This window comes from Xyrauchen texanus, chromosome 14, assembly GCF_025860055.1.
Source record: "Xyrauchen texanus isolate HMW12.3.18 chromosome 14, RBS_HiC_50CHRs, whole genome shotgun sequence".
NCBI lineage: Eukaryota > Metazoa > Chordata > Actinopteri > Cypriniformes > Catostomidae > Xyrauchen > Xyrauchen texanus.
The window spans coordinates 22,966,183-22,978,299 of NC_068289.1; the positions used below are offsets into that span (position 1 = coordinate 22,966,183).

General features: G+C 41.5%; 1 protein-coding gene and 1 long non-coding RNA gene across 2 annotated transcripts in view; one reads left to right on the forward strand and one right to left on the reverse strand.

Moving 5' to 3' along the window:
• LOC127654557 (myosin-IIIb-like) overlaps positions 1 to 1,982 on the reverse strand; it is a 151,564-nt gene extending 149,582 nt beyond the window's left edge. Inside the window, exon 1 of the mRNA XM_052141765.1 lies at positions 1,587 to 1,982. Coding sequence (XP_051997725.1) covers positions 1,587 to 1,982 — 396 coding nt within the window. The remainder of the gene's footprint in view (positions 1 to 1,586) is intronic.
• Positions 1,983 to 3,187: 1,205 nt separating this feature from the next.
• The window catches only part of LOC127655024 (uncharacterized), a 69,676-nt gene continuing 60,746 nt past the window's right edge, over positions 3,188 to 12,117 (forward strand). The window contains exons 1-3 of the long non-coding RNA XR_007972002.1: positions 3,188 to 3,325; positions 3,828 to 3,874; positions 6,455 to 6,635. This is a non-coding gene — a long non-coding RNA (uncharacterized LOC127655024). The remainder of the gene's footprint in view (positions 3,326 to 3,827; positions 3,875 to 6,454; positions 6,636 to 12,117) is intronic.

Genomic DNA, 12,117 nt, shown 5'->3' on the forward strand with positions numbered 1-12,117 from the left:
TTAAAAAACACCTTATCAACCGAATAGCAATGGCCCAGCAACTTGGCGCTGACTTTTGAAGGAGGAGCATGTCAAATGGTGCATGCAATTCATGTCGGAATTATCGTACATATGAGTTGAGAGTACATGAACACCGTAATTACCAGTGGGAAACTCTGGATGTTCTTTAAGCACAATATTGATTAAAGAATCATGGCAGAATCAAATTGGTATTGGTAATAAATAATGACTACACAGTTAAGTTTGTATTCATTGTTTATTTTTTACCGTTAATGAAGAATAGTGATAAAGCTTGCCAGAAAATAAAACTCATTTAGCTGGTTTATGAGGCGACAGGCCTGTGCACCAAAACTACATTTTCCATCATTGTAAGTGGTGGGATGAGAGTGATAAAATAGATAGATAACACATAATTTACTCACCTAAAGCCTAGTATACACCTCACGACTCAAGCTCGAATCCTTTCATGTTTTGAATCGGCGACTGGTCTGCAACGAGAAGTCCCAGATCTCGTGACAAATGGTTGTGTATTGTGCGCACTTGAGGAGATGAATCCCTGACAGTTTTCAAAACTTGTCGTCAGGTGTGCACACTGTCCTGATAAATGAGAGACCAACAATGAGCCGCAGCCAATGAAATTTAGAGAAAGCCGCAAGAGGAGAGCAATGTATTGAGGAGACAAAAAATTATAAAAAAATTACATTTTCCAGCTGGTTTTCTTTTTTTCCCTTTGCAAATATGCACGAAAATGGAAGAGAGCCATTCTTTCATGTTTGCTGACATGTTATCAAGAATAAACTGCACAAGTTTGTGAATTAATTTCATTAGCTTAATTTTAAGAACGTTCCCGTCACTGCCCATGCTCATTACCACAGAGATCGTTTCCTAGTCGCTGCCAGTGCTCACGACCACAGAGGTCTTTCCCATGTCACTGCCAGTGCTCACGACCACGGAGGTCATTCCCCTATCACTGCCCATGCTCATGACCATGGAGATTGTTCCCTAATCGCTGCTAGTGCTCATGACCACAGAGGTTTTTCCCCTGTCATTGCCAGTGCTCACGACCATGGAGGTCATTCCCCTGTCACTCCCAGTGTTCATGGGCATGGAGGCCATTCCCCTGTCACTGCCTGTTTCCACAACCACAGAGGTTGTTCCGCTGTCCTTTCCTGTACTCACAGCCACAAAGGCTGTTCCCCCATCAATGCCCGTGCCCATGACCACGGAGGTTGTTCCCTCATCACTGTCCATGGTCGTGAGCACAGACAGTGATGAGGGAGCACAGACAGTGTTCCCTCATCACTGTCTGTGCTCACGACCATGGAGACTGTTACCCTGTCACTGCCTATGCTCACAGCCACTAAGACTGTTCTTCTATCATGGTCAGTACCTGAGCCTTCCACAGCTTCACTCCCTGAGCCTTCTACGGCTTCGCTTCCTGAGCCACGGCTCCGTCCTATGAGCCGCTCCCTCCTGAACCCTGTCCAACAGCCACAGCCCATAACTCAATCCCCTCTGCCCCGAGGCTGCCTCCCAGGCCACCTGACCATTTTCCTGTCCTGTGGTCACCCCCCAAGCCGCCGTACCCTGCTCCCTTCCTGGAGCTGCCACCCGAACCGCCAGACCCGCTCAATTCCTGGAGCCACTTCTCTGGCCTCTGGCTCCAAACTGGTCTCCTGCTCCAGACCCTGTCTCGCCAGGCCATGCCACACCAAGCCCACCACTGGCTCAGCCTTGGTCTCCTGATCCGCCCTGGTCTCCTGCTCCACACCTTGTTTCGCCAGGCCATGCTCCATGCTCTGTCTCGTCAAGCCATGCCACACTAAACCCACCACCGGCTCAGCCTTTGTCTCCTGATTCACCATGCTGTCTGGATCCATCGCCGGCTCTACCCTCTGCTCCGCTATGGTTTCCAGTGCCCTCTGGCCCCCCGTGGTCTCTAGCCCCTTCTGGTCTCCTGGTTTCCCTGCCACACAGCCCATGTCTGCCCCTGCCCCAATGTCCAGGTCCACCACTGCATCCAGACCTGCCTTGGCTGATTGCTCCCTGTTGGTACTCTTGTCATGTTTTTGTTTTGTTGTGGGGCATCAAGAGCCACCCCTTGTGAGGGGGATGTGTAACATTATGTTTGTTTTTGTTAATGTTTTGATTTCATGTCTTTTATTTAGAAGGTTTAGTTGCCATGTTTCCTCTTCCTCTCATTCCTGTTGCCGCATTTTATGCGTTTTGTTCTTATTGGTTCCTTTCATTATTGGGTCATGTTTCATTGTCTAGTATTTTCATTGATTGTCTTGTTAACTTGTTACGCATGTCAGAATATTTATAGCCCTCATGTTTCCCTCTTTCTTTGTCCAGTATTGTGGTTGTGTAACACTCTTGTTCATGGTCTTGTTATTGTTCATGTTCTTATGCATAGCTCTCATTTCATGTTCTCGTTCATGGTTTAATTTCATAGTTATTCAAGTTGTAGTCAAGTTTATTCTAGTCTTTATGTTTTGGATTTCCACGTCTTGTAAATATACTGCACTTGGGTTCTTCACATCATCTAGTCTTCATCTTGCTCCTGTTTGCCTGCCTACAACGTTACACCAATGACTTAAAAATTCAGATGTCCACACTCAAAAAACCTCCACGATCACTTAAACATTTTCAGATTCACCACAAATGAAGTCACGTTAGTGAGATAATGTAATACTAAACACTTCATCATATGGAGAAAAAAAAGATGTGTTTTGTGCAGATTTGGGAACATGAGGAAATTATACTAGTGCAATACATTTTTATAAATCTACAACAGTGTGTATTATTATAAAAATAGTCTTTTTAACAATCCTTTTAAAATAGTTACAAACTAGTAGGTAAAGTAAAATTGTACTGGGGACATAAAAGGTATTGATTTGTAGGAATGACCCTGCATTCCCAAATGAAGTAGGTCCAGGAATATATTTATTCTATTACATAAAGTACATTAAAGTACATTAACTTTATTAATGGCCAAGAAGTACGTTGTTGACAGTTTGTGAATTTGGATGCAGCTTATCTGTCATGTATATATGTTGCAGTTGTCAGCCTTATTTGATCTGCTCTGCTTATACAATTCCTGGTGGGTGACGATAGGAGACATGTCACTGATCCGAGTGTGTGTGTGTGTGTGTGTGTGTGTGTGTGTGTGTGTGTGTGTGTGTGTGTGTGTGTGTGTGTGTGTGTGTGTGTGTTTCCCACAGGTCCGCTGGTGAACAAACATCACCGTTCCCCTCGGCGAAGAGGACAGCAGCCCAAGCTCCTCAACAGCCCGGAAGACAGTTTTTATTACAATCATCTCAACGTGAGTTCAATGCCTTCCACGGAAGCCTTTGTCTAACTTTGTTTCCAGATGATAATGCAATTAAAGCTACCTGTGCCAGATTCCCCGAGCCCCCACCCTCTCTCCGCTCTGCCGCTCTGTTGTCTCCACCATGTGCTTTGGTGCTTTATCTGTTGCTTTCATGTGAGGATGTCTCCCTTCACTGTGAATAATTGATGTGGTTTATTAAAGCCAAGCAAGATGCCTGCCTCATCAGCCGCAGCCCCTCACGCTTTGATCAAGAAAAATTATGCTGTGACTTCTGATATTATCAGCATCTGCACACATTCAACACAAAATCACTTTGAATGAAAAATGTATGATTCTCTCATGCATGTTTGTTCACACTTGTCTTTTCTGAAGCTTTTCTAACTTGGTGTGTGTTTGTTTGCATTTGTTTGTATGCGCGCGCGGGCGTGTGTGTGTGTGTGTTTGTGTGTGTCTGTGTCTGGGTGTCTGTTCTCTCTCTGTGTCCTCTCTGCAGAGAAGTCTGGATTATCAGGGGAGCAAGAGGAAACCCAGAAAATTGGGGTAAATAACAGCGTTCATAATCTGTGTCTAAACACAGCTCAGGAGGGGAGCAGAAGTTTGCTCCGAATGGAAATTCTCAGAGCTTTTTAAAAAGCTTTATTTGTATTATAGGAAAGAAGACAGAATAAAAATTAACATATGAATTATAAGATATGTGACCTCACTGTGTGAAGTTCTGCCTGGTTCCTCTAATACCCCAATCAGGCTTGATATCAACACTCATGATGAAAGGATTAACTGATTATTCCATTTTATTTATCATTTTTTTTTTTTTGTTTGTTTGCATTTGTAGTCCCAAGCATTCAAGAATTAAAGGCATTTAAATCTGAGTATATAATTTTCTGGTAAATGCTAAAAAGGAGGGGTGCCAGTTAAGGGGTTAAACATTTATTAATTATCAATTACTCTGAAAACTTGGCCCTGAAATAACCATCTCCACAGCATCTCAATCACAAAGGCTTAAAACAGTCAAACAGCAAAAAAATAAAAATAAAATAACTAATACAAATACAACACAAAAGTACAGGAAAATCCACTGTTTATTAAAAGAGATCCTCTAATTGCTCAAATGCCTTTTTAGCATTTTCCAACCTATGGAATGTGCTGCACGCTTCACATTAAATTAACGTTTCACTTTCTGTAATCTAATACACAGATTACAAAAGTCATAATGTGATGTCTTGACAGGCCAACGCCTTCACAGATCACTTTGAGGTGTGCAACACAAGAGAACTGGATACACAAGAACGCAAAACTCTCACACTGGCCGTACTTTCTGTTGAACCATGTTAATAAATGTTTAATTAGGTATATTTAGTTCTCGCTTTAGATTAGTTCACACAAAATGCTTAGCTAGCCTTTAGTAAGTGCTTTATTGCATCATTTATTTAGCATTAATTTATTTAATTGTAAGTGTTCCTAAAACATTAATAAACACATTAATGAAGCAGAAAAATATATCCAATTCATTACATAGTTAATATCTTTATTAGCTATGAATTGATGCTTTATTCATTTTCTGATAAACACTGCTTTACCACTGGTTTGCATCAACTAAAATACATCAGTTAGGTATGATTAACAATTTGTTTACTAAGGATAATAAAACATTAACAAATTGCCTATATATGAACTTATTAAACAATAATAAAGAATTTTCTAAAGAGAAAATAAAAAAACATACTGTTTATATGTAGCTTATTAATGTAATAATTATGTATGAACAATAATTTATAAATGATCAATTAACTATAAACTAATGCTTTACAAATACTTTATACCATGTTGTTATTATAAAGTGTATATGTTGTTGGAAAGCTCTCAAAGTGTAGAATACAACCAGCCTGTGTTTATTTGCTCAGACAAAAATATAGTGAGGAATAGCTTAGTATATGTCTTTGACAATTATGTTGCTTATATGCCGTGTTTTCACTTATAACTTCATGAAAAATAAATAGAACCTAAAATGTCACATAGACATCACAAGGTTATTATCTTTCAAACAATCCCACATACAAGGTAATCGGATGCATAGATCATTAGATAATCCACATGAAGTATAATGTTACATATGGCCACCAGGAGATGGTGCCTTGTAAAAGACACAATGCAGATTCATTGAGTCAAAATGTACACATTCTGTGAAATCTCTTTACTAAAATCATGTCTGTATGCTATGCAAACCTTTAGTCATTGTTGTGTTTGCATGTGTAATTAGTTTTTATGTGCAATTATTATGTTTTATTTGTTTGGAGAGGCTTTTGAACACTATGATACATTATTTTTGTAATGCTATAACTTTTATTTGCTTTGTCGTAAGAACAAATTTTTTTTTCCTCAGATATAGTTGACATGATTGGGAATAAAAAAAAAAGGCAGTTTTTATTTTAGTTTATCTTATTTACACCCAGACATAAATAATGTCAAATCAGAAAAATAAGTGGAAAAAATACATGTTTTTATTTATTTAATTTTTTAGATTTTTCTGCAGTTTCTTAGGCTGAGTCTCAGAATTTATCATATGTCCTTAAACAATTTGAACATTTTCTTTATAATGAAACCAAACCCTTGTTCCATGTTTTTTTTTTTTTTTTTTCGAATAATAAGCTTTTAATTTTGGGTATGCCACTGACACAGGAAATCTGTAAAAACACCTTCATAGCTTAAAGGGTACAACCATTTAAAAAAAAAAAATTGCTAATTACTTTATTATTATAAAACGCATGCAACTTTTTGACCTCATGTTTATTGAGAGACTAGATAAATTATTTGTACTGGTATATTTAAAATATTCCAGTGATGGCAGAAAGGTACAAATTGAGAAAAATGTGTAGAGAAATGTTGACCTAATGCAGGATTTCATATATACACTTTCCCTTATACATTCATATATATTGTTACCCAAAATCTTGATAAGCATCTTTAAAAAAAATAAACAAAAAACAAACAGGTCAATGGATATGTTATGCAACTAATTACCCCAAAACCTGAAACTGTGCAGTTGTTACCTCAAAGAGCTTAAGACTTTAATTGGTTCAACTTTTTTACAATGTAATGGTCTTCTTGTCACTCATTTTCCAGGCAAATCAAACTGCTGGATAGCGAGGATGAATATTATCAATTACTGTCCGCAGTAGAGTCCATCTCTGAGGAAGAAGTATTATCAGGCACCTCCCCAAGCCCTCCATCCGCCCTGCCTCTTGTCAATCCCACCATCTCATCCAGATGAGCTGTGCTCTGTCCATAACTCTGACTCCAGTTGGTGAGAACCGCACAGACAGCAGACCACTGCAGCTACACAATTAAATACACATGCTACTGACCAGCCAGAAAGATCAGCAGCAGTATAACTGTGACCCCGTTTGCACCTGGTATTTAAATGTGTCTCAGGGGATCTGATCGCATGTGGTCAGGAGAGACACATGTCTGTTTACACCTGGTCGCTTAACGTGTCTTCTGTGACCACTTGTGTTCTGATTTCATGGGGAGGGTCTCTGATTTTTTTATGACATACAGTCATCAATCACTGTTTCATTGTGTTATTGCATGATTATAAACTGTAAAAAAAAAAGTAATAAAAGACCAGGAAAGGCATACTAATCTTGATGAAGAACTATATCTGAATTAATAATTGGTAACACAAACCTCATAATTTCTTTCATGTTCTTCAATACGATAATTAAAATCTATCCATTATGGTATATAACAATTATGTGACAAAGTGTAACACTTCTGTATGTTGATTAGACAAAACAAATATTACTTAAAATTAATTAGACTTTATCTTGGTTTTCTTTCACCCATGAATCTTAAAATGTATTTTAAAACCAATCTTGTCAATATAAAACATCCAATTGTTACTATTGTAGCACAGAATGTCCAATAATGAAACTCATTCATGCAACTAGAGTTTACAAAGTCTTAATAATCAATGAATGATCTTAAATCTGGAAATAGTAAATTTTTCGGTCTGCCAGTAATGTCCTCTGTATAATCAGGCGTGAAACTCTCAGCAAAATGTATGAAGGACATTGTCAACCAACAAAAACAAAAATAAATGATAAAAACAGGAGAGTTTCTGCTATTTTGGAAAAACAAATTTAGTTTCACTTCCTTGTTGGTATTTGACTTTATTTTGACTATCTTAAAAAAAGATACAAAATATAATAGAGAAAATCCTTTCCCTCTTTTTTTCTACTCTTTTTCCTCTGACAACGACTAAACTGTACTCTGGTGTAAGCTTATCTTCTCTTAGCCCATATGCCATTTCTTCATCCTGAGGTTGGCCCCCAAGTCACTAAAAGACTTCTTCCCCATGACTCCATCCTACAGTCATCCTCACGGGTGACTATACTTGCATCCTGGAACACATCAAAACAGAATCCTGTAACAACATTGGTGGAACTGTAATAACGTCAAAGGAACTCAGCCCAGAACATTATTAGATGAACTGTGTAAAGGGATTAATGGAAAGTAGGAGGTGAGAACCGGCTTGACGATATAACACATTTAATGAAAGAAAAAGACACACAAACAAACACACGGGGCAGCTGCCCATAAATGCTCTCTCCCTCTTGCACCACCGTCCGCAGTCAGCCTTTATCACTCTCTGAGGCTTGATTAGCCTGATAAGGGACCAGGTGCGTAAAATAAACAACCCGGCCCCTTAGGTGCCTGAGCACCTGGTCCCTGTGGGCACACAGTTACTCTCGAGAGTGGGCTAAGATGAGCCAGTCATCGAGGTATTTGAGTATACGGATGCCCACATCCCTTAGCGGGGCAATGGCTGCCTCTGCGACCTTTGTCAAGACGTGAGAGGACAGGGACATGCCGAAGGGGAGGACCTTGTACTGATATGCCTGGCCGTTGAACAGGAACTGTAGGAAGGGTCAGTGTCGAGGCAAGATAGAGACGTGGAAGTACGTGTCCTTCAGGTCTATAGCTGCTAACCAATCTTGATGCTGGACACAAGTTAGAATGTGTCTTTGAGTGAGTAGTTTGAACGGGAGTTTGTGCAAGGCCCGGTTGAAAACTCGCAAGTCCGAGATTGGTTGTAAGCCGCCGCCTTTCTTGGGTACGATGAAGTAAGGGCTGTAGAAACCCTTCTTCATCTCGGCTGGAGGGACAGGCTCTATCACGCCTTTTTGAGTAAAAGGGTCGCGATCTCTGGACACAGGGTGTTGGCGTCTTAGCTGTGCGCCGAAGGTAAAGCGAACGGCAGCGAAAGGGGGCGGGGGCCTGGCGAACTGAACCGCGGAGCCGAGTCGGATGGTCCTGACCAGCTTGCGTGACGGGTTGGAAAGTGAGAGCCAATCTCCGTGCGAGGGGCACTAATCGTTTTTGACGTACCTGGCGAGGCTTTGCAGCAGGGGGCAGGTTAGTGACTGAGGAGGAGGTCCCGTGTAGGCATCCTCTGGACTCTCCATAAAATGGCCGGCCGGGGTGCTGCAGTAGAGTGTCCGGAGTCGAGGGGTCTGTGTCCAGGGTGCCGGGATTGCTGGAGTGTGGCACCGGGTTGCCGTGAGAACAGCAATGACCCAGGAAATGACCCAGGAAAAGAGGAAATTGCTCTATTATTGAGAATGTGGGTAAAGGAAATAACTTTAACTGAATATTCTCCTCCCAGCTCTCCACCAGTGACTTAAAAGTGAAGCACACCGAATGTCTAAGCTTGAACTTTATTTCCCCCTCATACAGTATATGGTACGGTTGAAGTCAGCAATGTACAGTAGGAATACTTTGGGTATTTAAACATTTTAAAAATAAACTTTGGTTGGTCCTGGGGAGCTCAGTGAGTGTTGACGCTGACTACCACCCCTGGAGTCGTGAGTTCGAATCCAGGGCGTGCTGAGTGACTCCAGCCAGGCTTCCTAAGCAACCAAATTGGCCCGGTTGCTAGGGAGGGTAGAGTCGCATGGGGTAACCTCCTCATGGTCGCTCTCGGTGGGGCACGTGGTGTGTTGTGCGTGGATGCCACGGAGAATAGCGTGAAGCCGAGATGTGCAGATTGACGGTCTCAGACGTGGAGGCAACTGAGATTCGTCCTCCGCCATCCGGATTGAGGTGAGTCACTATGCCACCGTGAGGACCTAGAGCTCATTGGGAATTTGGCATTCCAAATTGGGGAGAAAATAATAATTAATAAATAAATAAATAAACTTTGGGTATTTAACCAAATGATGGTTTACCAGTTTGTAAACTGTGACTAAAAAAAGTGTGGTGTCATGCAAGGAACACTCTAAACCTGAATTGCAATCTCTGTGAACAACATTCTACAGAATTTGCGAAGATGAATGTAAGTGAGAATACGGTAGGTATAGGCTAATTAATTATAGGCCCACTTTAACATAAGAAACCCATCCAGATACACTTTTACCAGTTTTACCAGTTTACACAGTGCTTGCAACCCTACGACAGGCCAATAATTTTATTTTCTTAACCCCAAATGGGCAAAAACGTAACAATACTGAAAATTTATTTGTTGCTTTTTTCCAAAACATTAGGTTCCAAATAATGTTTTTTTTTTCTCACAAGTAAAGATTCTTAAATTATTTTATTTTTTTCAAATTTAAAGCTTGTAGAAATCATGATCAAAATGATGACATTTGCCTCGATGCTTCTCAATGCTTAATCGCAGCACTTAATCATTAGCATTCCATGTGTATATTACGATAATACACTTTATTGTGAATTAAAAAGTGCTTAATGCATTTTTAAATATATTTTTCTATTATTTAATATTAATAATATTGCAATGCACCTTGATACCTTGCAGTTTTTTGTTTGTTTGATTGTTTGTTTTTTGACGGTTACTTTCACTTTAAAAATATTTTTTTCTTGGGATGCATTTCAGTTGGTTGACAGCAGCCAATAACACATAAACAATTAACATCGAACAAAACAAAAATGATCTTAAGAGCTGTTTATAAAAGTAGGCCTAACTGCCAGAATAAAATCAATAAGATTGGCAAATCTCATACAGGTACCAGGGAGATACTCTGCATCCGTGCAGAAGATTAAATTAACCATCAGTTTCGTTTTACTGTACAGAATTTATTTGTTTACAAGATGATGAAAGAGCAGGCATTTTTTAGAGAAAAGACGCGGTTATCAGATAACTCAAGATGCATTAAGTTAGACGTCACATCATGATGTCACTTTTGTCTTAAAGATTGTCCCGGGATATGTGTGAATGTGAGCACAGATTACACAAATTTTGCAGTGCCAGAACAGTTGCCGGAATTACTTTTCCCGGGATTAATACCAGGATCTATGTGAGAAAGGGGCATAAATGTCTTTGAAGTCCATCCTGAATTAACTGTGGAAGTGACAAAGATGTTTTGTCCTTTGTTATTTGGAAGGCTTTAGTTGGAATTATTTTATTGTCTATGTATTCCATTTAAAGAGAGTGTAGTCAATCACCCAAAACCAAGGTGATACAGGCAGAAGTCAGTGAGGTGCAAAACAGACAAGCTGGAAGATTGTGGTAGTTCATTTCGGTGAAGTCCATCCAAAGTCCGAGGTTCAGGCAGTGGCCAATGAAGTATCGTATGTCTTTTGGTTCGTCTTGGCAGTAGTTCACCCTCTGGGATGTTCATCGTAGTAGACTGAAGTGATCCAGTGTAACCCGCACACACACACACAAAAGACGAGACAGTCACAATGTCAGAGGAAAAACTGCTTTAATAAAAATAAAGCAGGCAAAAGTACATAACAGGGTAAATCCAGAGGGAGAATCGTTGAGGGAAGCGTAGGGTCAAAAGCCGGGGAATCAAAGTATAAACAAGGGGCAAATCCAGTGAGAATGGTCGAGGGAAGCGAGGGTCAAAGCCGGGGTAATCAGAATAGAGTAGCGGGAAGGCCTAAACAGGGGAGCTGGGGGAACAAGAGAGCTGGCAAGCTAAGGGGTAACGAATCACAGGGGGGTCAAAACTAGACGAGACTAGCAGGGGGCAAAGACACGGGAATCTAAATACAATAACCAACACCCGTGCAGCAAAAGGGTGGTGATATATATAGGGGCGAGTGCAGGTGTAAACCATGACAGGTGATGAGACGAGTGCAGGTGAAACTAATGTGCAGGAGTGCAGATGACGCGAGTGCAGGTGGTCATAATGTTCTGGGGATTGGAAGCGCGTGAGAAACTCGAGGAAGGGAGATTGCCTACGAGCATGTGAGCGAGTAGGAGCAAAGTGGTGTGAGGGCTCGAGCGAGCAAAAGGAGCGTGAAAAGCTCGAGGGGGCGGAGTGAGGGAGTGTGCGTGTGTGTGCTAGACGATGCGGGGAGAAGCAGAGGAGCGGGGTTCGTGACAGTACTCCCCCCTCTGAATAGGACGCCTCCTGACGGCCACGGGAGGCGGTGCAGGATGATCGGGGGACAGACAAAGGGAAGTGAGACAGTCCATGGGCAGTTCAAGGCAAGGTCAGGGGGAACATAGTGGACAGGCGGGTGGTCGGGAGATCTAGGGGGCAGCCATAGGGCAGAGACTGGGTCAGGGGGTCTGGAAGGCGACTGGAGGACAGGGACTGGGTCCGGGGGTCTGGAAGGTGACCACTGGACAGGAACAGGGTCAGGAGGCCAGGGAAGAGGCCACAGGACAGGGAGAGTGTAAGGGGCCCACCGGACAGGGCCCTGAGAGACTCGAGAGGCGAAGCCGTGAGAGGCTTGAGGGGTGGAGCCATGAAAGACTCGAGGGGCGGAGCCCTGAGAGGCTCGAGGGGAGGAGGAGCCCTGAAAGACTCAAG